Raw genomic sequence first — 26,242 nt, forward strand, 5'->3', positions numbered from 1 at the left:
CAATCCACCAGCTTATAGTCGTTTAAACAAATGGTCTCTTATATTACTGTTTAGACATTTCTAGGAAAAATGTTTTACTTCTGTGGCATCTACTGCTTCAGGCTAACTTACCTTAACCACTACACCATGACTGGTGTCATGGTGTTTCATGATAGCCTCTACTTCTACAGGAGTAAAAAATAATTGACAGGTTTGTGAATGTCATTTCAATCATTTTTCAAATCAACAGCTTTGGTACAGTATTTTTAATCAACGGTTAATACATATTTACCAATCATACCGTGACATAAAAGAACAAGAAAGAATAAACATAATACAACAGAAGACTGTCAGTAGTGTCCTTACAATCTAGATCAATACTTTTATACCTTCCGACTGTTCATCGGATGTTAATGTGTTTATGTCACAGCATTATTCTGTCTTTTTCTAAAACAGAATCCCATGATAATGGAAAGTCAACCAAGAGAATAGCTGAAGGCAAATACAGCAGTTATTGTTTCCAAAATGCTGGGTCCCACTTTTGACAAAGTAGAGAAAAAGTTTAGTACTGGTCCATACATGGGAAAAAAGGCATCATTAGCTGCCAAGCCCAAGCCCAAATATCAGCCTGATATATCAGTTTATTTTGTAACACACTGTCCATTGTTACAATTATTGAGGTACAATAAGTGTCCAGGCTGCCAAAATGTCAGTGTTCCATTGGTTCTGCTTCCACTTGCTGCTCTGCCTGGTTCTTTGCTTCGTTGCTTTGCTCTTCCGCTCTCTCAGTACCGTCCCCTCCCTGCCTTGCGTCCAACATCTTTTCTGCAGGGCTCTGGGTGGTGCTCCTGGTCTCCACTTCTTGGTCTAAATTCTGGTTCTGCTCTTTCAACTTCTCTGTCCTGCTTTCATCCGTGGAGTATCCCTCTCCCTGTCTGCCATCTAATATTCCACTTTGGAGCTCGCTCTCCTCCCGTCCCTTCTCTGTCATAGGAACATCCTCCACTCTCTGCTCTCTCTCTGCCACACTTTGCTCTGCTGTCAGATCCACCTTTTCTCCGGTCTCCCGGTCGTCTCTTTGCGCTTCTGGCCTCTGTGTACCGTCCCCTCCCTCCCCTGCGTCTAACATCTTTTCCGTGGGGCTCTGGATGCTTCTGGTCTCCCCTTCTGGGTCCAACTTTACTCTCTGCTTTAAGTCGATGCCCTCCTCATTTCCACTCAGCTCTGCGTCGCTCACATTTGCCATCTCCTCTGTCGTCGAGTGTGCTCTTGCTCCCGCTGAGTGGCTAGCCTTCATGTCACACTCTTCCTTCATTTGGCCACCCACCTTTCCTGACGTTCCCAGTTCCATTGCCTCGTCTTCCCCTGTCTTGGTCTGTGCCTCCGCCTGGCTCTCCTGCTTCACAGTGGCCAGAGGGAGTGGAGCGACAGCAGCAGAGATGGGGCACTCCACCTCCAACTCCTCCACCTTCACCTGCACAGCAACAACTGGAGAGATGGGAGAAGAGGATCCAGTAAATTACAAAAACGTTAATATCGCTGTCTGGCAGTCGAATATTATTAGACACTACGGTTGCAACTTAAGAGCACTTGCTCTCAGTAGCAAAACTAAAAGGTTTGCTTTGAACAAGTCTCTTCTTCGGTGGAGGCATTCTTGGTTGATTGTTTCTAAAAGAGCTTGAGACTAAATAACACATTTTCTTTTTTACATTTCATGAAAGGTAACAGTTTTGGACATACAAGGTTTGTTTCCGACAGCGACGATATGGGCAAAGAAAGAGAACACTCGTGACCAACACCTACATAAACACTGTTGTTTAATCGTTTCATTCATTCTACTTACTCTCCTGCTCTTCTGGCTCCGTCTTGGGTACAACCAGGCTGGGTTCTGGAGGTTCAGATAGTCCAACGAGCCGCAAGGGACCATCGGGGTGCTGGAGGTCTGGAGTCTGGCGCGAAACGTGATCCTCATTGGACTGTTGTTCAGAGCGGTTCGCAAGGCCCATTCTCTTCCTCCATTTTCCTTGAGTGGCAGAACAAAACATTAATTATTCATCATCATTCATAGTCATTCATTCATTCATTTAGGGGGAGGGGTTGCCGTTCTATTCTTTCACATCCATCATCAGGATTCCGAGGCATTCCAAGGGAGATATAACCGCCTTACCTGGTCCTCGGTCTGTTCTATGACCTCCTTCCAGCTGGGTGTGAAAACCTCCCTGGGGAGGCGACCAGGAGGCATCCTTACTAGATGCCCAACCCACCTCAACTGTCTCCTTTCTATATAAAAGGAGCAGTAGCTCTCGCTCTTCTTCTCACCTTATCCCAGGGAACAAAATTTACATCAACCAACAGCGTATAGATTTTCTCTTTGGCCGATAAATTGCGGAAACGTAACCAGTCACTCTGAAAATAGGCGCCAAGTATGAATTTTCATACAAAAAACAGTCTGTCAACAATTCACAAAACGTTTTAGTTATTGAAAATAGCATGACTTTTATATTGCAATATTAACGAAGCCAATATACTAAAAAGCAGTATATTATTTTTGACGCAAATGACCAGGAACAAATTTGCCTGGCTGTTAAACCTACCAGCCACATTGACTGGTAAGCCAAAACTTTATGTTTTCTCCCTGCTCACCCTCAAGGGAGATGCCAGCCAACCTCTCGAGAAAACCCAGTTCAGCCGCTTGTATCCGCAATCTTGTCCTTCTGGTCATGACCCACATTAAAAAAAAAGGAAAAAAGGAACGGAACGGAACAGAGATTGACCAGTAGATCGAGAACTTTGCTTTCTGGCTCAGCTCTCTTACAATTATTATCTCTCCTGTTATATAATATCTGTGCACACCACAACAGTGCAAAGTTTAGTACTCTACAAAGTGTTTTTGAGGCGGAAGAACTTACTCTTCTTACTTACTCCCTTATACACGGGAGGCTTTGTTTTCTTGGGGCGCGCTGCCTGGTACTCTGCTGCGTCTTGGAGAGGGAACAAAAAATCTGTCAGTTTTATATATAAAACGATTATGTTGACAACACCATAGGACACCATCGGGATATTGTAGTTCTCCATCTCTGGAAAGTTGAAACTCAATGTTATCTTTCCCATTGGTTGCCTCATTGTAGCCTGGCATGGCCAGACTAATATCACTGCATATCACTGGCACTGGCAGATTCGTCTGGTTTCCAGGCTAGCCTCAATGGGGTGCAACTACCACAATGAAGGCGTCTAGGTGGTTCTGTGGTTGTTCATGATAACACCATAATGTCATTCATAGAGGGCTGGCTGATTTCTAATGATCTAGAGTATTGCACCCACACCAACCATTAACCTGCTCACCTATTTGAGCTCACTCAATGTCCATGTAAATACATGAAATAGAATAAACTCAGGTCCGACCTTGTGTATTGGTGTACAGGCAGGGGTGGAGACTGCGATCAGATATCGGCCTGGGAATTTCAGCCATGCCAGCCCAGAACTTATTAGCCTGGAACCAGACCAAAAAAACGTGCCCGTGGCAGATATGGGTCTGGCCCCGCTCAATTGTGAATTCATTTCCTCACCCCAAAGAGTTGGGTGACCAATCAGGGCCCAGTATTGTATGGTCTAACCCAGTGTTTCTCAACCTTTTTTCTGCATGGGCACACTTTTCATGTCCCAAGAATCCATGGGCACACCAACATAATACGGGGGTGTAAATATCGTCACTGTCGGGAAGAAACCTTGTATCTCTAAGTTTCAAATTTGTACGTTTCTTCGCAAAGTAAAGCCCTGCTTCATCATACAAGGCTGTCGCACAACAGTAGTTTAAATCATTTTTAAAATGATAAATACAATACTGGCCTTCAAGCAGTTTCAAGGGGCACACTTGACCCTTCTCAGGGGCACACCAAAGGTCCCCAGGCACAGTGGTTGAGAAACACTGGTCTAACCAATTGTGTCCAAAGCCATTTCATTTGACCCACCCCTTCCATCTTCCATATAGAAGTACCAGACTCATATCCACGCAGTGATATAGTCTGGCTACGCAAGGCTAAGAATGTATAGCACTTGTAGAATGTAATAGTAGTATTATAGTACAGTAATAGGCTTTATAGTTAAGGCTTCTGTATTAACAGATATAACTGTGTGCTTTATTAATTAATACAGGCAGGGTGCACATGATCCTTGTTATATTGTTAGTAGGCTCTGTGCATCAGAAGAAGCTCTATATTTAGTAAGAGTAAAGACCCTTACCGGGTGTGTAAGGCGGTTGGAGCTGGTAGCCGGTGACATCACACCAGCCAACAGGGTAGATGTCTGGGGACTGGTGGTCCACCCACTGGTCAAACTCGTCCTCCCAGCCATCAAAGTGAATGAGAAGCAGGCGGCCCACAAAGCGCCTCACAGTGGCCACACACACCAACCGCGGTTCCATGAGGTCAGACGCCTCCAGTTTCATGTTGGGGGAGAAGCCATGTCCTGGGTAGTCCTGAGGATGAAATTAATCAGATAATAATATTGAATAATAATGAGTAATAATTAGGATGTTTTTAACTTTAAACACAAGTCTCCCGAGGTTGGCCCGAATGTCTACCCACTGCCAGAACTCGGGAAACTTGTGTTATACATTTTAAAAAGAAATCGCCGCAATGTAGGGCCAAAGTGCCCGAACATAGTGCTTTCCGGTGTGGGCCGGATACGGAAACTGATTCTCCATTGACTCCCATTCTAAAAAGCTTGCAGGAAAACGCCCATTTCTCTCTTTCACCTTCCTGCCAGTACCTTCCCTAAGAAATCATGCAATTCCCAAGCTTGGGGCCACTTGGACATATGAACATGCAGCTTTTTCTGATCGACCACGGACCGCACCATGCACAGCGATATAGCGATTGTGCACTCCCATTATGCATGATGGACACACTGCGAGAAAATTCAATAAAATCATAAAATAGCTTGGCAGGATCGTGGATCGCTGAGTTTTGATCTGGCAGTAAATGTGATTATGTGACTAGTAAGATGCCTCAGGGCGACATGCAACCTCGCCCTTATCTGGCCAGTGATGTATATCGGACCAGGAGACCCCTGGTACCCATATGGAGATCCATGTACTGTATATGGAGATATGCTGTGAGAGCCCAAACATACTTATTCAGTTATTCGTTATGTGAAAGTCCTATGATGTCTATGACATACCCTTTTATGCCCATACATGGAGATCCCTGTCTGTAGAACCAGCCGTTAGTGTGGCATGTGGCCGATGTGTTAGATATGGGCTTAATATTGATGACATCAGGGAACTCCATATGGGCATAAAAGGGATTATGTTAGTGTGACATCACAGTGAAGCCAGAGCGTGATGTCAGAGCGGACAACCCATTCTGTTAAGAGTGGTTCCCCTGACATCACAGTGACGTCAGAGCGACAAACCCATAGAACCACAGTACAGGCGTGACAGAGATACAGTACATTCATACATACGGACAAGCTGTGACCGTTCACAAACTAAACTTGCAATAAACGGTCGCAACAATTACTGGTTATTGCGACCGTCAGGGAGCAGTTTACTATGAAAACCTCCACCGGCCGTCCGTCCGTCACACGTCACACCTTTGCCCTGCTCATATCTCCGCATCAGTATGACATCACACCACATGTGTACACAAACCTTTGTGTACGTTGCTGTGGCAACAGTCTGTTGTTGCTGGTCTGTTAGTGTACGTTAGCAACCACCTTAGCAACCATGGTTTTACCCTAGCAACCAACTGTTTACCCTAGCAACCAACTGTTTACCCTAGCAACCAACTGTTTACCATAGCAACCATGTTTTTTTACCCTAGCAACCAACTGTTTACCATAGCAACCAGATACACAGAGCAGGGATCTCCATATATGGGCATAAAAGGGATTCTGTTAGGGATCTCCATATATGGGCATACAAGGGATTCTGTTAGGGATCTCCATATATGGGCATAAAAGGGATTCTGTTAGGGATCTCCATATATGGGCATAAAAGGGATTCTGTTAGGGATCTCCATATATGGGCATAAAAGGGATTCTGTTAGGGATCTCCATATATGGGCAATAAAAGGGATTCTGTTAGCTGTTAGTGATCTCCATATATGGGCATAAAAGGGATGCTGTTAGGGATCTCCATATATGGGCATAAAAGGGATTCTGTTAGGGATCTCCATATATGGGCATGAAAGGGATTCTGTTAGGGATCTCCATATATGGGCATAAAAGGGATTGTATCCCAGATGATGCCCTGTTAGGAGATCCACACTAACAGAATCCATATATGGTCCTACCGACAGCTGCTATAAGCCAACCCTGGCGATAAGGTCTGAGTCGAAGAAATGCTTCTTTCCTGGCAAGAATTGCCCCTTTATACTGTAGGGCTCGTTTGTGTATTGTATGACATCACGCCACATCATCGGCTGAGGACTGTGTGATGTCATCATATCTCCAAATATGGAGACATAAGTTGCTCATGCCCAAATATGGGCTGGTGAGGTCAGACTTAGTGTGATGCGTAGGTTATCTCCATACATGGAGATTCAACTTCAATGAGTAACCATGGCAAACTGTCAACTGCCCGTATGTCATGATAATTGGTAAAACAAACTTTTGGCCTATTTGTGGAGATAAGCGACCAACGGTCGCTTATCTCCCGATTAGGGAGTCTTACTGGTATTAGGACAATGTCAACTTACAGTGTTGAAGAGACGTGACGGTGCAGCTTTAGTTCCGGTTTCCTCCAGGTATTTGTCCCAGGTGAATGTCTCAGGGTCATGATCTGGTGACAGAAGGAGAAACACCAAATTGTTGGCACCCACTTGAATTTGTCAGTATATTCACAGACTAATTGTAGGTAATTTCTGCTTGATGTAGACAACAGTGAGGACGGATGCCGGGCACTACAGGTCTTGGATTGAGCCAAGATCACCATAAAAATCCACTAACGATTATTTTTTCAGTGTAGCTCCTACATGTAGGAGACTTTCTTGAGAACTGGGACATAACGTTTATTTTTTGAATACTATACAATTATGCCAGGAAAATATATTTTAATATATAACCTCCCACTGTTTTTGAAGCAGTGTAAACCGCTTCCAATGAATGGCTTTGTGTGTATCACGTCCATATATGGTCATTTCAGTCCAGAATGAACAGGCTTTTTCAAAAACAGAATGTCCGTTTAATTACCATATATGGTGATCTCAGTCCAGAATGAACAGGGTTTTTCAAAAACACAATGTATGTCACCTCATGTCCATATATGGTCACTCCAGGCCAGAATGAACAGGTTTTTCCTGTCCCGTACGTGCAAAATATCAGTCCAGAATGAATAGGCTTTTTCAAAAAGCAAAATGTGTGTCCCATGTCCATATATGGTCATTTCAGTTCAGAATGAATAGGCTTTATATGTCCTGTACGTCCAGAATATGTGTGCGGTGTCCCTCCCGGTCAGATGAATGGATACTTTGAGGATTGGTCAAGCTTCACATGATAATTTGGCATTCAGGGTTTATCTGTCTTGTACATGCAATAGGTCTCACCTATTGCATGACAAATAGCCGCATAAGAGCAAAAGTAAAGGCACAATAAGAATATACAGATGCTAACAGAATGGTAAAAAGGAGCATTAAGGCAGACAAGAGTAAATACATTGAAAATCTAGCAGAAGAAGCAGAGGAAACAGCAAGAAACAGATAAATGAAACAGTTTTACGACACCACCAGAAGGATGTCGGGTAAATGTAGTAGGCCACAAAAGAGTTGAAAAAATGTAGTAGGCCACAAAGACTGATCAGGGATAAAGATCAGGAAAACTGTACACCAGCTGAGAAATAGACATAGAGAGACTACTTGGAAGCTATTGAGGCACTCCATGGTGTCACTCCTCTTGTCTGCCTTAATGCTCCTCTTTATCGTTCATTATAGTATATAATGAACGATAAAGAGGAGCATTAAGGCAGACAAGAGGAAATACATTGACAACCTAGCAATATGCCACCATTCTGTAGTAGACAGAAGCCACTGTGACTAAATTAGAGGAAGCAACAAGACACGGAAACATGAAACAGATGTACGACACCACCAGAAAGATGTCGGGAAAATATAATAGGTCACAAAGACTGGTCAGGGATAAAGAAAGAAACAGTATTAAAACAAAGGATGGCCAAATACACAGATAGGTAGAACACTTAAAGGAGATTCTACCTAGAAAACCCCTAAAATATCCAACCAGCACAGACCTGCCTCCCCATCAGCTGTGACATACCCAGCAGAGAAGAAATCATGAAAGCTGTACAACAGCTGAAAAACGGGAAAGCAGCAGGGCTAAATAACATCCTGGAAAAAGCCCTAAAGGCCAATGTAGAATCGGTCATGGGCTAGCTTCCCATGTTTGTAGTTTCCTATGTCTTTGGCATGTTGGAATCACCCGCTATAGCTACGAAAAGACGACAAAAGAGAAAACCTATTATACCGGCTGTCATACCGGCTCTCCACACAATTCTATACTAAGATTCACCGCTTCACTTCGAACCGAGGTTTGATTTTTTAAATTTTTATTTGGATGGATGTTTCTGATGGAGAGGACATCTTACGGAGTTGACAAAATGTTATGTTTTTTCAACAGCACAGTCATAGTGAGTAGACAATTTGTTTTTACACCGTTGCTCAGAGTTCTCTTAATGCTAATAAAATGCTTCAGAAGCTTTCCTGCCTTTTTAAAAAACAAGGAAGTGAGACGGTCAGGGACCTTTAAAAGGGCCAACATTTTTACAAAGAATATATATTTTTAAACAAGATAATAGTACATCCTTAAACCCATGTTATCAATACACATGGTTAGTTTATTTTGTAATTTTATGGTTTTAACTTTTCTGGCAGAGTGCAAGTTTATATAATGAAAAAGGAAATATATTTTCCTGTCTTTTAAAAAGAAATTAGAGTGTTAATAAGTATTTATTTATGTATTTATTAAAAAATGACTTGATATGTCCCAGTTCTCAAGAATGGGTACTTGGAGCCCAAGGAAGTAAATCCCCAAATATTTTATTTGGTGAAAACCTACAGTTGGAATTCATAATCTTGGATCCACCGTCCCTCCATATTTGGGCAAGACTGACATTCATCAGTATGATGTCAGAGATCCAAATGGAAGCCACGCCAAGACACCATTATTACACCCTGTTTGTTTAACCCTTAAGTGCTGTTCGGGTCATTTTGACCCGTTTTACATTTTCATTTGAAAAAAAAAGGTAGAAGTTGAAAATGTTTCCACCTGAAACTCTCTGGCCTTAAAGATTCTTCTGAGATGAACATGTAAAAAAAATATTTTTGCACTACACCCATGCTACACCCCCCTCATATTTTTTGAACCTTAAGTGCTGTTCGGGTCATTTTGACCCGGAAGCACAGAAATACACAGTATTATGCCAAAACACAGACACACAGTCACCCCCACTTCTAACACCCCCCTTCCGAAGCCCCATTCCGAACCCTCCCCCCCTTCCTATAAGCATGAGCAATATTGCCCAGTATTAAATTAAGTAGTTTTTTTTACATGGATTCCAGCTAAATCAGTAAAAATGCCTAGCTCTTTCAGTGTTTAATGTGATATAGCAAAGCAGAAATGCAAACATTTACCATATATATCATATGAATTGTTTGGTATTGAGTCAAAGTCAATGTATCATGATGATTTGTTAAGTTAAAATTTATATTAGTGTTGTTTTTTTTAAACCAAATATCCACCGGGTCAAAATGACCCGAACAGAACGAAGGTGTAGTGAATCTGAACAGAACTTAAGGGTTAAGTGGAAAGAGAATTAGAGATGTACCTGGAGGTACTGTGAGGGGGATGTTGTTCTTCTGGCAGAAGCCAATGGGCATGATGGCATGAGAGGAGGCGTGGTAACAAAATTTGTCGCCACCGCCTTTTGGATCAGCGCCATCTATGCTAACCATCAGATAACCGTCCAACAACACCTGAGAGACAGACAGACGAGGAGCACAAGAGAGTCACAATTCACACAATCAAGCCAATGCAAGGCAAACTAGAAACTACTGCGGTTGCATTGAAGCGGGCCGTGAGGAAAATAACTCTTGTTTTACCATTTATGTTAGATATTGTAATGTCAATGAAGCATGACCAATCCTGCCTGATTAGGACATTATATTGTCCAATCAGAGTGACAGAAAAGGTCCATTGAACACAATGGACTTTTGGGGTTACAGAAAAGTTAAATGAAAACAGGTTTACTTTATGTGACAGAAAGGTTCTCTGACCTAGACCAATAGCCTGGACATAATAATGTGTGTGTGTGTGTGTGTGTGTGTGTGGGGGGGGGTCTCTTACCTTGTGTACAGAAGCCACACAGATGTTAAGTAGGTTAAGGGGGTCTATAGCTTCTAGTTTCATTCCCTCCTCATAGAATCCCCCTTCCATGTACACCACCCTGGGCTGTGGATTACAGGCGTTGCAAGGAGTTATCCTGTGACCTTTTCTTTATGAAAACTAACACCTGATTTATACTTAGTTGTGTGGCAACAACTCAAGGATTAATCATGTTAACTTCAGTGGGAATCTTCACTTTACCCTTTTAAACATGCAGGCCAAGCTGTCTGGCTGAGCCTTCCGACCAATGGTTTCTGTTCTCTTAGCTGGAAGATAAAGAATAGGTGAGCTACCATTTATATGAGTTAATTATACCAGTAAGATTCCTAATCGGGAGATAAGCGACCGTCACATCGCATACACAAAGAGAAGGCAGTCATAGCCAATCAGGAGGGAATATGGGAAATGGGACAGATCCATGTTGATGACATGACTCTAGACATACTGTGTACCGCTTTGCATGATTTTAGGACAAAATCTGTAGGAGCAGTGTTCAAAAATGTGTTTTGCAAAAATCGCCCTGATGGTGGCGCTAAATGGGACAGATCCATGTTGATGACATGACTCTAGACATACTGTGGCGTCCCACGAAGTGTGGCCAACGTGACCCGGGGCGTACAAACAGACAAAGACAGAACTAGACTGCACTCTATCGAGGTGCCAACTTGTTCCTTGTGCACTTGTGGCCACGTATGGCCTTCTTGTGTGCCAGCAGAGCGTACTTCGATCCGTGCTGTCTGTATATATGTGGGTGGGGAAGTTGGCAGTCTGCCGGGGTGCCAACTTGCGTCTTGTTATTTATATCAGGTCGCACTTGTTGGTGGTGACTGGTGACGTCACCCTGTGTTTTTTCAAGGGTTTTGCCATTGGTTGACGTAAACAGTAAACACACAGGCGCACAGGGACGCACAGATACTCCAACCGCAGTACTTGCACGCTCATTAGGAGCAGTTAGCTCCTTACATATAAAATGCCATGATATGACAATGCAGGGTTGGATAGGGGTTGAATTACTGGGTGGGTGCCATTCTTTGTATTTAAAAATTACACCCAGTGTGAAGTGAGCGGTTCCAAAACGATTGGTGTACATACAATACATTTTGTAAACACTGCACTGAAGCAGCCTGCATTCAACATAATCCAACTTTACATGGGATTATCGATGACGTCAATGTGCATCTTTTGATGGCCGGATTGGATCGAAGCATTTTAATCAAAGGTTAGTGGAAAAACTGTAAAAATGCTGGAAGAAAATGATAAGTAAATAACTCGGGCAGTAAACGAATTAAGAATAATTGTAAAACTGTACAAATTAAGTTTTAAATTCATATAGTTGATGTAGCAAAGTTTTTACTTTTGTCCTATAAGTCATTGGTCTCACTGTCTGTCTTGCAACCCTACCCCACCCTCCCAGGGTGTATGGCTTCATACATACGGGCTTTAATGGCGTGTCCCACTTTATTGGACCAGCAGATTGGGTGGAGGAGGGGGCTCCACATGTGGCACCAGAAATCTGGGACGACTTTCTCTGGTCCATCGGCATTCGCGTCCTCATACAGCAGCCGAAGGCGGCCCCCGATGACCTTGTCCACCATGGCCACTCGTGTCCGGGATATGTGCTTGTTGTCCACCACTTCCACCCGCAAGCCTGGCTTGAATGGCCACTTTAAGCTCTCTGCTAACTGGAGGGATAATGGTATTATATTGCACTCATGTAGAAATGACCAGCTGCGACTGATTGCTGATGAGGTTTATGAACTAGTTTCACACTGAGAGGCAAATTACACTTTGACCAACGGATGGCAATTACATTCACAGGAGAATTAGTTCAGGTGTGACTTTTCACCGTTTAACACTTGTTTATAATGTCTCTATTTAATATACAGCCTCAGTCCGACATAGAACAAAATACCACAGAATGTACAGTTAAAATAGAAATATAAAGCAAGTACAGGAAAGTGTAATGTATACACAAATACAACTTGCGTACAAGTACAGGTATATTAAAGAAATGTTGCTGGCTGAGTGATATTTGGTGGATTCATAAGCATTATGTATACCAGGGTTCCCCAATAGGCGCCCGGCGGGCCATTTGGGGGTCTACTGTCTGGCCCCCACCAACCCCAGTAATAATGGTGGTATAAGAGCAGCAACAACACTAGTATACCGTCATTGTCAGGTGGAAACCTCGTATCTCCAAATTTGTACGTTCTTTCGCAAAGTAAAGCCCTGCTTCAGCATTCAAGGCTGTCTCACAAAAGTAGTGAAAACAGCAGATCTACAAGGACACAACGCCTCGCGGTGCGAGGCGTTGTGTGCTTATAGATCGGCTGTTTTCACTAGTTTAAATCGTTTTTAAAATGATAAATGCAAAACGAATGTTTTGGACATAAAAGATTTACACCCGACAACGACGATATCTGAACTGTCGCTGGAGTAGCGGGGACGACCGTCGTCCCCGGCAATGCTGTGGCCCTCAGCTTGGTACCCTAGACATGATTCGGCCCTTGGGGAAAACTAATTGGGGAACCCTGATGTATACTGTACATCTACTTCATGCCTACCTTGATGTAGAAGTCGACAGGTAGAGTGTTGGACCCAACCAGCTTCCTCATCAGATACTCCTTCCAATCAGGAATGAACTGCTGCACATCTATAGAGAGACATTTTCTTTTCATTGTTTCTTTGCTCGTTTCAAGGTTATTCCCCACCTGCATACGTTTTTTTATCTTATTTAAGACCATTTAATGTCTTCACAAACAAAGGCATGTGTGATAATTACGTTCTGTATAGCATCTCACCTTCACCTCTGGCAATCTGACTAAATCTATAGCCAGTATTCATGATATGCTGGTTAAAGGGGCAAATACACAATACACTACCGAGTAGTGTATTGATCATGACACATTGAGTAGTGACTACTCAATGTGTCATGATGGCGAACAAATCTCCAAATATGGGTATAAAAGGGAGAAGGACTGATGGAGATCTCCATATATGGGCATACAAGGGACATGGACTGATAAGACACAGAGATCTCCATATATGGGTATAGCAGCATGCCCATATATAGGTATATACTGATGAAATCAGGGATCTCCATGTATGGCAGACCTGCCAACCCTGGCACATTTTTTTGAGTACTCTTCGTGCCCGCGCGGCGCCCGCAGCGCCCGCGGTGCAATTTTTGTTGTTTTCCCGCACAAAACAGCGTATATTTTGGGGGGTTCCATGCACCTTTTTGGGTGGGACCTTTACAGTTATGTTAACAAAATTTCACACCAGAAATGTAGCACATTGCATGTCTTGACTTACACTAATAGGAGGAGGCAAGATGTTAGAACAACCTCTTAAATAAAAATGCCATTTGGTCTGGAGGCTAGTATTACCAGGCAATACAGTAATGTTGCTTTGGCAATATTGTTGACAAATCTTTAATAAAATATACTAACTGCACTTGCTCAGAGTTAGTTAACAATAGACTCGCAAAACAGTCACCAGTGACTTCAGGAATGAACATACATCAATATAATCCTGTTATTCAAATTGCAAAATAGCTTTTCATTGTAGGCTATTTACATAAACCTGTGTCTTTGTTAATTGAGCAGCCTAAATAAAACCATATGTCTGTGCATGATTTGCATGAAGTTGAAGGTATTCAACTCATGTAGGTTTCTATTCCATCCATGATATATAGGCCTACATTGTGTATAGATCACATACAGCCTAGTCTGTATATTCATTCATATAGGCTGCAGGCTACTCATTGTTGATAGACCATTAATGTCTTCATATATTCAAAGGTGATAAATAATTTGTTCACTGTTAATGTGTTTGACAATACACATGGGCCTAATTCATTCATTCATACTCATTTAGAGATAAAGTGGAACAGGCAGCCCAGTATGTTATCCAATCATGGCCAATGTATATCAGTTCATTGTACTAAGCCCTGGGTCACACGTTTTGACTGGTTGCTCGCTGCAACACCGTCGTATGACGAATTACAACACTTCGTACACAACACCACAGCTCCAGGCGGACCGCAGCCGCTCGTTGTTTTGTTTCACCAGCGTCGCAAGATAGGTTTAGGTTAGGCATAGTACGAGATTTCACCAATTCTCACCCTCGTGGCTGCTATGACATGTGAATTCACCTCAGAGGAGGGTTTTAAAAGTTTATTATTAGCCTACCTGTTAAGACTCGTTGGCAGCACACCACGGCCATTCTCCGTAGTATCTTCTTTATAAATTAATCTGATTAATATCGCCGCTATGTGAAATCCGAGCGATAACGCGTCGCTGTGAGATGTGTGCATGCTGAAACTAAACCAAAACCTTCTTCTTATAACTCTATGACCAAAACAAAACAAACTCCGTCCGCGTTAAATTCTTCTTCTACCGACAAAACGAGCATCGCTTCCGTTCTAGTGCTCCGCAGCGCCATGCACCCCATTCACACACCTGGGAGTGGTGCCTGGGAGAACTACACGGCATGGAGCAAAAATGTTGGCCTCACAACACAACGCAGAATGTGTTATGTGTTACCATGGTTCCCCCGAACCAAAAATGCGTAGCCGTTAGAGGAGTTTGCGTACCTGCGTACAGAGCCTTAAAATGCGTGCTTAGTACGCAAAATGCGTACGGGTTGGCAGGTCTGGTATGGGCATAAAAGGGACATGAACTGACAGATACAGAGATCTCCATATATGGGCATATCAGTCGGATTGGCAGAGCGACGTGGATGTGAGCTCTAGATGTGAATACTCACCTTGAGGCGGAACCAACAACTTGCTGGTCATTGCGCACCAGCCGATAGGGTACAATTCCCCGGAACCAAGGTTGGCCCAGAAATCATGGCTGCTGTCGTAATCAAAGCCTTCATACCTTAACAGAACTTTGTATCCTGGAGACAAGGAAAGAGAGGTAGGCCATGGTGAGTGGTGACACCAAGAATGATTACATTTCCTTGGAAAGCAAAGCATCAGAAAAAGTAGTTACCACAAGGCTTACAACAACCTTGATGTAAACAGTCACTTAAGAAGTGCTACTTTGCTATAATGGCCCAATGAATCCACACGCCAACAAGAGTTGGCATCCGGAACCGGAGCCAACAGCAAGGCATCAGAATCGGTTCCATCACATTTGGAACCTTTTCTGGAACCGGTTTTATCACTCTGTCAGAGCTGGTATGTGGACTTGCATTACAGTTACAATACCAGTGGTTCCCAAACTCTTGAGAGTGTACAAATTACACTTACTACACTCTCAGTTTTACAGACCTGTAGAGGTCCATTTGGAACCGGAATCGTTAAAATCCAAAAAGATCCCAACCCCAACCCCAGCACCAACATACAGGTGTACTGTACAGACCTGCTATTTGAATGACTGTGGCGATCCAGTAGACTTTACTGGGCAGGACTGCGTTGGTGTTCAACACCTCCACCTTCATCCCTACATTGATGTCATCCCATTGGGCACACAGAGGAGCCTGCAGGAAGGGGAGAAGTCAGGGAAAACCCCTTAGTCAGGAATATCTGTGTGTTTAATGCTACGATTGAAGATTATTTTACATTTGTTACACATTTCTCTGGGTAGGAGCATGTTAAAAACAGTCATTCTCATCGGCTTATCCAGGGTGAAAAGGGCAACTATAGTTCCTAATATACACCAACAATAGTTTGGAGTCTGCGTGTGCATAGTGCTGCTCAGACAAGATTCCTGTGATGCTACAAGAATTAACAATGGGGAGGTGTTCGGTGGCGCTGTGGTAAAGTAGCCGCCCACCATCACCAGAGGTTGTGGGTTCGAATCCACCGTGTCAAGCGTCTGCATAAACACACTCACTGTCAGCAGGGAGTGTTGGGTGGGAGAAGTAGGACTTAGGCATAGAAAGGTAGACGCCTCCTTCGGCTCTGGGGCACATGCATCTCAAAGATTTTTAATTATGAAGATAGCGCAACCTCATTGGATCCACTAGAGTGCGACATAGTACACAAAGCCTACAAATAGCCTCCTAAGTGGGCGCTGGCTCTGACGGGCAACTCTCACTAACGTCCTGTTTACTGGTGCTATAGACCCCGCGAGAGTGTGTTGCTGGGACAGATAAAGGGCGATAATAAAGTTGATTTTCTCCTTTTCTGTGTAGCTGAAAAAAGCCACTTTAGTATGACAATTTTGTTAATATTATGTGGCTTGTGAAGATCGGGTCGAATAGTTAGTTCAGTGACCATAGAGCAAAATAATAGTTCAAAAGCTGTGTTCACGTTAGCTCTCTCATTGTAAATGAATAGACTCCAAACATGCTTCCGCCTCCTAAATAAGTATCCTTCTACGTCACGCAGAAACGGGAAGTACGGGTCTGCTCCGCCCTCTTGCTATCACACTCTTGGATCGCTTGTTTTCGGTCGTTTCCCACTTCCAAGTGCGTCACACATACGGAGGTTGGTAGGCCAATCAGAGGCAGGTGGGGGCGGGTCTTTTCGTACGCAGCCTCTAAGAACAGCTGAGCCGCGCAACATCAGAACTGGATGGAGACGTGCCAAATAAAGCTCTGTTGAATTGAATTGACAGGTCCCGGAAAAGACGCGCTGTGATTGGCCAGTAGTCACTTTGACTGGCAGCGTGGTCTCCAGCACTCCCGGACATCCGGCCTCCAGTTGTTGCACGTCGCTCCAATGAACTGCAGGGCGGACGAGGCATCTAGCTTTTTATATCTATGGGCTCTACGTCCTCTCGGTGGGGGCTCCTCACTGATAGGTGAGTGAGTAGGATACAACAGCATGTGACACCACAGAAATGTTTGTGGGTAGGAATCAATTGGGAACGACTAAATTGGGGAGACAAAAAGGGGCCAAAAGCAAAGAAACGCCTCCCAGTCCCAACTCACGTGTCTGAAGCAGGAGACAGAAGCAGCCACAGACGTTTCCCTGTCCAGGTAGGAGCCCCACTCAAAGCCTGAGGTTAGAAGAGAAATATAGTTTCTTGTCAGGTTGTGGAAATGTTGTGACATGGAATACTGTGTTCTTTGCCACCTGACTAAATGGTTGCTCTTATAGTTACAGTTACAGTGCTATGGCGTCACAATACAGGAGCTGTGTAGCTAATAATATCATAAGTCCTACCATGTCTATAATACATATGTGCACCGCCAGCACAAATTTCCAATCATGCAAGTAAAGAAAGGTTATAATGTGATCATAATCACAAATCACTTCAAGTAAAATAGTGCATGTGTGTGTGTGCTCTCACCACCCGTTCCAGTGGTGGGAAGGGCCTTGGGCACCTTGCTCAGCAGCACTGTAGCTTTCTTTGATGGGGGCTTTCCCTTGGGAGACAAAGGCACTTGATGAGTTCCAATTAATGAGCTTGTACAGCTGCTATTTTCGCTTTTTTAAATAATCATATATTCGATAATTGAGGCAAAAGGTTTGAAACAATTGCGATATATCGATTTGAAGTCATATCGCCCAGCCTCATTACCTGCCGTTCACATTTTGGGCAGGTCATCAAGATTTTTGAAAATATCTACAAGCTTTAGCAGGTAGCTTTGTCATACGACTCAGTATAAAATAGGGATTAGGTAGTTAATGAGACAGAGGGGAAGTTGAGAGGGAGGCCACACCGTAAACGTAGAGGAATACAGGTAAAGCTCTCGTGGGAAAAGTATGGGATGGAACCACTAATTGAATACATTATTATATTGTAAGATATTGAAAGAACCACTTCAATACTAGACATATTGTGTAATTAGTGTGGTTGCTTTAGGCAACACACTATTGTTCGCTCTCTGAGAATTTTTGGCCAGCAAAGTGAACCTGCTTTTGGTAAACTTTTGCTAAAACGTAAAAGTGAAGCTTTTGGTCATGCATCACATGACATCACAACATATAATATAAAAGGTAATGCCAATGCACAAATTGTGATCCCAGTTGAGAACATCTTGGAGATACAAAGTCCAGAATGTCGCCATTATCATTATATTCATTCATTCATTTATAAATGATCCATTTCTCTCCACCTCCATTATTTGTGATGGCCTGCCTCATCTCTCCATTTCTCTTACCTGTAGACGTGCCAGCACGGAGGACTTCTTAGAATTGGAGGAATAGGAGCGTGAGCAGGAGACACTGCAGAAGCGTTTGGTCTTGGAGAAGAACGTACCGGTGGTCCCACTGGTACCACACATCTCGCACACAGCTGGAGAACAAAAGGAATGGTAGCACCAAGAATTTACCATATAATACACGGCAGCCATTTTGCTTGCACCAAACCAGTCGACAAGCACACCAAGCATGTGAGCAGGGAGTGGACTCAAGAGTTGGAATCATATGGGTGACTGGGTCGAGTTGGGCTGTTCTCATGGCCAGATATAATAACTTCTTTATAATTGGGGAGGGCAGTAAGCCATTTGGTGTTATAATCAAAATGTTATTGTAACCTTAAACATTATGCATCATGTTATCAATCTTATAATGCGGCACACAAACAGGTACTATATGGTCATTTCTACTTATCCATTTCTTATGGTATACTGAAACATTTATACTTTAATTATCAGTAATAACTATTATCATAGTATCATAGTATAGTATATTGTATATTTTATTATTATATAGTTGATATTGCTATATTCATTATTATTATTGCTGACATAGATATATTCCCCATATACTTATGAACTAAGCTTGAATGATAGCTTTTAGGAAGGCCACTCGACAAACGCCTCTTGTTTTTTTTTTGTTTTTTTTTTACCTTTCCGGCACATCATGTTTTGATTTTTACTTGTTTATTTCTTGAGATGCTGCTGCTGACCTTGGTGCAGAAGTCTCAAAGTCTTCTTCAGGGAATCAATGTTATAATACAACCCACCCTTGCCGTGTTCAAAGCCTCCCTCAAAACCTACCTTTTCAGACTTGCTTTCCCTACCTAACTTTTCTCCACCCGCCTTCAGTTTTTATTTTTTTCCTTGTGTGCCTGTTAATGTACATCTTAGATTTTATCCTTTTAACTTTGTGCTAATAAAGTTGTTTTTATTTTATTTTGTTTGTAAAGCGACTTTGAGTACCTTGAAAAGCGCTATATAAGTTTGATGTATTATTATTATTATTATTATTACAACACACATTGCATGTTGTATATCTAGTATAAGTATACCTTTACAACCAGGTACTGTATAGGTATACTACCAGTACAGTATACTACCAGTACCTGGTAGTATAAATCCTTTCTTGCTCCTCTGTTTGTCATTTGTTCCTTACTTGGTATGTCTTCCTTGACCTTTTTTCGAGAGTGAACCACTGTTCCTTCCTTCCAGACTTCCTCACCTCCTAGCTCAGGCTCATCCAACTCCAACGGGGCCATGTCATCATCTGTCTGTTGAGGGAAAAACATACATGATTAGAGTTAGTATGAGGAATGCTACAGTCTATGCAGGCCCATTTTGGGTGTACACTGTACATACACTCAAATATCTGTCCAATGCAACAAAAAATGTTCATTGGTTGCACCGGTGCACCATATATTTACAGGGTCTGCGTGTGTATGTGTGGGTGCATCTCAATGACATGCTGGTGCACCTACAGTATGACAAAGTTGGGCGACAAAGTTAGGCGCACCAGTGCAACCAACTAAAAAGTTGGCTAGGCTAGGCCTGGTGGCCTAGCCTAGTGGACCAGGCGCATACCATATAGGCATTGCCATTTCGGCATCAATGCCTGTCGGTGTCGCCGGTTCGATTCCCGATCCGGGCGACCTTTGCCGCATGTCACTCCCTGTCTCTCACCCATTTCCTGTCAGTCTACTGTCCTATCCAATAAAGGAAAAAAGCCCAAAAACAAATCTTAAACTAGAAGCAGTTCTCTTCCGAGCACAGGTCTCCACCAGGCCGTGCATCCTGGTGGTGCTACTGTATAATAGGCCAATGTAAAAAAGGGTGGCATATGTTCTTCACCTTAGATTTTTCATGGCAATCGGACGCTGCATGCATGATTTGAAGCATTGTGTTCCAAAAATGTGTTTTGCTAAAGTCTACCTGCTGGTGGCGCTATAACAGGCCAATGTGAAAAAGGTAGCATTTGTTCCTTGACCTAGTGGGAATATGTGTGGCAAATTTCACGGTAATCGCAAGCTGCGTTGATGATTTGAGGCATTTTGTTCAAAAACAGAGCAATCCTGCAAACTTTGGAAAACAGGATGGAATATGAAATATCAGACGGATCGGACTTGATCACATGACTATAGAGATACTGTGTAACGATTTGCGTGATTTTTGGATAAAATCTCAAGGAGTAATATTAAAAAATGTGTTTTACATAAGTCGGCCCAAAGGTGGCGCTATAAAAGGCTGATGTGAGAAATGCAGGGCAAAGGTTTATCCTTAGCCTCTAGGGAGTGCGCTTACAAAGTTTGAAATTGATCGGTGGAGTTATAGGTAAAACCAGAAATCGGCCCGTTATAGCGCCACCATGAGGCTGATTTCAAAAATTTGAAGTGGCATTTCTTCCTCGACCTAGTGGGAACGTGTGTGCGCAATTTCATGATAATTGCACTTTGCGTTTGGGATTTGAGGCATTTTGTTCAAAACGGCTCAATCCTACAAATTCTGGAAGCCAATCTTAGCCAATCAGGATGGAATATGCAAAATTGGACAGATCCGTGTCGATCACACGACTGTCGAGATACTGCCTACCGATTTGTAGGATTTTTGGACAAAATCTGTAAGAGTAGTGCACAGAAATGTGTTTTGTGAACATCGGCCACTAGGTGGCGCTAGAAAAGGCCTATTTGAAAAATTTAAGGCAGAGGTTCTAGATTGGCATCCAGGGAATGTGTGTGCTCACTTTGGCAGCGACCGGGCCAACGGCGACTGAGATTTGGTGCACACAAACTGCGAGGACGCACGGACGCACGGACGGACGGACGGACGCACGCACGGACGGACGCACGGACGGACGAAGGGGAAAACATACTCTCCCCCATGCCTTCGGCTGGTGGAGACAAAAAAGGAGAGTTAAGGAGAGTGCAGTTGCCCACTAAATATTATTAATAATGGTAACAGTAGGAAAGCTGAGAGAAGGAGTGTAGTAGGAGAGCCAGGGGATACAAGCCTATGCGCCATAACTGGCACAGCAGTGAACAGCACAAATGAAGCACTATACGCTTAAAGTTTAAAAGAAAAGGACTCACAGACTACGGACAGACTAACATATCCAACACTGCAGCCCCAATTTCAAAATAAGTATTTATCACGCTCTCTCTTAAACAATGACTTACTGGGGGATTGGATTCTGTCTGGCCCAATGCTATGAGCTTTCTTTGGATGGGAGGCAAGCACTCGATGCAGCCCACTCCATTACAGGTGGAGCAGGCGGGTCGGATGAACACTGTTGGTACAGCCCCGGGCTTCAGCTTCAAGGTTCCGGAGGCAGCCAGTGATTTGAACATGCTGTAAGTTGACCGGAGTTCAAAGTACTCCCTGCCAAAATGATCACTGCACAGGTGGGACCTGGGCGTGGCGACCCAGTGGCTGCGGGTCCGCTGCACCTGTTTCTCCCATTTTCGCGACTCCTCAGGATCTTTGGGGAATTTGTACAGAGTCACGCCATCTTCCACCGTTTTTCCACATCCGTAAGCCACACAGTGGTAGGGCATTGTGTCTTCTGTGGCAAAGAGAGTTGGTTGGTGTTGGATCTAACAGTCACACGCCCTCTCTTCTTCACAACTCTTATGTGTCTAATAGCGTTGCTCCTATTGGTTCTGTAAGGAACAATGTTGTTGATATTATATTATATTACACGTTATTAACATATACATTTCTACACGGATGATGATGGCAGAGTTCATTTGTCCTTTGATCAACCCAGATGCAACTCAAACAAAGGGTCAAATTCGTTCTCCTGCTATAAACACTAAAATGAGGAACACCCTACCAAAGGCCTTAAAGGAGTGCCAATCCCTATATGAGTTAAAGGATAACACATCGGCACTCCGAAACATCGCTATTTCCAACCACCTAAAACTAACCTTAACCCTAGTAACCTCAGTAAAACTAACGCTGGTGAATGCTAACCTGGTGAAATGCTAACCTGCCGAAGCTGGTGAATGCTAACCTGGTGAAATGCTAACATGCCGACGCTGGTGAATGCCAATGCTAACCTGGTTTCGGAATGGGGGTGTTTCAGAATAGAGAACTGACCCCCCCCCCATCAGTGAACTGTACTGTCATGAAACTGTAGACTACCTTTTCCTATGCAAAACTTCTAATAAATACTTAAATCAATCAAAAGAACCAGATAATCACCAGATAACCAGATAATAAAAGAAATCACTCATGCCCAGCTTACTCACGTTAAGGCACACGTCATAACCAATATTAACAGAATGTGTGCAACGTATGTAGGCTAATATTATTTTCATGTTTACAAACTTTGCTGATCAAAACATACAGTCAAGCTAGCTCGCTAGTCGCTAGCACACGTGTAAAATAAATGGGCAAAAGAGTAGAAACTTTATGCATGTTTTTTTCCTCCACATAATACAGTAGGCTACGTCTCTACGTGTGTATTGCGATGTTTAATATGCCTATACATGTATAAATAAGTAGTCTACAGTTACAGTATTATGTTTTCATTGTAGTAGTTCAGTCACCTACCCGCCACCTCAATGTTGTTTTCATGCGCATGGAATGCTGGGACTTGAAGTCTGTATCCAACGAATGAAGCTCATCGGTGAGTGGTGACTCCAAGGCAACAGGACCAATGAGAACGAGTCACTCACGTCACGACTAATCTTTTTTTTAAGCAAACATTGTAAAAACATAAGTTTTTTAAGCAAACATTGTCTTGTATGTCATGACTTTTGTAGATTTTAATCTGCATTATTTTTGATACATAAAATGGACCCCCTGTGATGTTGATGGTCTCTGTAAGTTAATGATAGCCTTTATATCTTCTACTGCATATCTGTAACCGGAACAGTGGGCATGCTATTTCTGGGTACCACTACCTACATGTTTTAAAAAATATTTATATTTTGTATTTTATATTTTATATATTTTGGGCTATATTTTATATTTGACTTTATATTCACATTTATTATTTAAAAAAATATATATTTTATTTTTTATATATTTTATTATGTGACTTTATATGTAAACTAATGACATCATAAAATCATCCCTTCCCCTTTTTGTGGGTGTAGATAACTTCAGCTGGATCACCACCCACCTGACAACCAGGCATACTTAATGAACAGTTGGTGAGGCCACATATTTTTTTTTTCTTTTTTACACTTTTTTGGGAAAATAAATCATCATAAAATGATTATGATGTGGGGGTGGGGGGGGGGGGGAATCACAGCACAAATGATAATAACTCGGTGACCATTGCTCTGATCAGCACAATATAGGATTAGATGTTCAGGCTGAAAATCTATGTAAACACAATACATGTGGAGCTGACAATGGGTTGAACGAGTACACCAGATACAAGTAACACGCCGTAAGGGTGAGGAGCAACCATCAGGTCTTGTGTCTCTCTGAGTGTTTGTGTGTCTGTGTGGGCATTGCTTGAAAATAAATGAAAAAGGTTATCAGAGAAACAGCTCACGTAATAGGAGGACAGTATGATCACCATAAAAAAGGTCAAGTGTTTTTGATGAATCTATCATGGTTAAAAGGGAGTTTGAAGTTCCCTGGGTGGGGAATGTCTGATAAAATGAATATCAAATATCTAAATATGGAATCAAGCAAATTAAAATGTGTCCAGGGTGTTCACAAAATCCTGATCCTGGCGATAAAATGACCAAAAGTATTTTTGAAAGTGAACAATCCCTTTAATACAAATAACAAGAGGGAGAGTTTTGTGCATATAGCCTGGGGGTCACATACATAATAGTTCCATCCATTTTAATGTTCCTGAGAATATATAACCAAGGAGTTCTGCAAGACCAAAATTTCCATAATGTATCAGATTGCTTACTTCATTATCAGTTTATACAAGGCAATTTAAAGTTATTGCTTTTGCATACCTACAGTACTCCCTTTCAAACAAAACTTCCTAAACAAATGTATTTTTGTTTGGTTGATGCAATTTTTAATATGTGATCATTGTATTATAGTGAATATATATATATATATTCTCAGGTTTATTTGCAATTGCCAAAAAGACATTTGGCAATGTCAGTGGGCTTAATAGTTTTTATTCTGTGCCATCCATTTTGTCAGGAACACTTCTCTTGTGTTTAATAGCACATGCAGTCAGAACTCTGTTTCTCTCCCAATAAAGTTGTTTGTGTTTTCTTTGTTTTGTTGTAAAGCGACTTTGTGTACTGAGAAAAGCTGAGAAAAGCTTTACATACATTTCATGTATTATTGGTGTGGTTGCCAATAGGGCAACCAGACTATTGTTCTAGTCTGGCCAAAAATGATTATGGTCAGCATAGCCAATCAGGAAGGCCAAAAAGTACGGTCAACATAGCCAATCAGGAAGCAGCATTCTCGGTGACATCACCATTATAGAGTAAGTCTGATTCTGATTGGTGTAGTTAGTGTCGTGTAGTTGAGTTCTATGTGGGTTCTATGGGGGAGTGGTGACTATGGGGGAATGGGGGGTGGTGACGTTCTGGCTATCTGGGCAATAAATATGCAACCACACTTGCAATTTCCAATTGCATCTTTTCTAGTCTAGTTATTATTGTGGGGCTGTGGGCTTGCTGAAAGGCGAGACCAGTATGTTGTACCAAAATGTCCTCAAAAAAATGAACGACAGTACAAAGGCAGGGCCCTCAGCCAATGAGGAGCAGCGTACTTGGTGACATCACCACCAACAAGTGCGACCTGATATAAATAACAACAACACGTGGGCTTGAGACTAGTATGTTATATCAATCAGTATGTTATCCCAAAACGTTATAGAACATGGTTATTCTCCTCAAAGAAATGACAGACAGTCATGGTGATGGCCAGCCAGGGCATCATGGCAGGCACCATGATGGTAGGAGACCTGGTGATGGTGAACGGCCTGCTTTTTCAGCTCTCACTTCCTCTCAACTTCCTGGGTACCGTGTACAAGGAGACCAGACAGGTGCTCATCGACATGAACACACTCCATGGCATCCACGATGCCATCCTCAAGATGCCTCATGGCTACGACACCCATGGTCGGCGAGAGAGGCCTCAAACTGTAAGGAGGGGAGAAGCAGCGCGTGGCCATTGCTCGCGCCGTACTGAAGGACCCACCTATTCTACTGTATGATGAGGCCACATCCTCACTGGACTCTATTACAGAAGAGGTCATTCTGAGGTCGATGAAGGAGATGGTCAAAGACAGAACATCAGTGTTCATCGCCCACAGACTGTCCACCATCGTTGACGCTGATGAGATCATCGTCCTGAATCAGGGTAAAGTAGTGGAGCGCGGAGACCACGCCACACTCCTGAGCACGCCCGGCAACCTGTACGCAGACCAGTGGAACACCCAGAACAGCAAGATCCTCAGCATCAACGGCGTGACCGAGCGGCCCACGGAAAATCGCCCGTCCGCCAAAGAGGAGGAGAGGAAGAAACTGCAGGAGGAGATCATGAACGGCGTGAAGGGCTCTGGAAACTACTCCTGCTGAGAGGAGCAGAGGAGGAGCAGTTAGGAGGTCCCCCCCTGTCCTGCTGTCGTTATCCTCCTCCTCCGTCAGAGGCCTGCGCTGGTCGGATTGCTCTGCGATGTTCATGAACACAGATGAACTCCTCCTCCTGAAGAGAGAGGTTACACACATGACATTACGATATGAGTAGGGCAAAAGTGTGACGTGATGTGTGACGGACAGACTGACTGACAGACAGACTGACAGTCAGACTGACTGACAGCCAGTGGAGGTTT

General features: G+C 43.0%; 1 protein-coding gene across 1 annotated transcript; it reads right to left on the reverse strand.

The window, feature by feature from the left end:
• Window positions 1–249: 249 nt before the first annotated feature.
• On the reverse strand, window positions 250–22,122 carry l3mbtl2 (L3MBTL histone methyl-lysine binding protein 2). The gene is made up of 17 exons (XM_080747934.1): window positions 21,645–22,122; window positions 19,631–19,745; window positions 18,436–18,569; window positions 17,622–17,697; window positions 17,260–17,327; window positions 15,744–15,861; window positions 15,142–15,276; window positions 12,936–13,024; window positions 11,807–12,053; window positions 10,573–10,637; window positions 10,333–10,437; window positions 9,815–9,962; window positions 6,678–6,760; window positions 4,219–4,453; window positions 2,889–2,960; window positions 1,823–2,002; window positions 250–1,467 (listed from the first exon to the last, which is right to left on the reverse strand). The coding sequence occupies exons 1-17, from the start codon at window positions 22,020–22,022 to the stop codon at window positions 689–691; spliced, it is 3,027 nt and encodes a 1,008-aa protein (XP_080604060.1). The 5' UTR covers window positions 22,023–22,122; the 3' UTR covers window positions 250–688.
• Window positions 22,123–26,242: the final 4,120 nt, after the last annotated feature.

Source organism: Nannobrachium achirus (genome assembly GCF_963921795.1).
Source record: "Nannobrachium achirus genome assembly, chromosome: 18".
Taxonomy (NCBI): Eukaryota; Metazoa; Chordata; class Actinopteri; order Myctophiformes; family Myctophidae; genus Nannobrachium; species Nannobrachium achirus.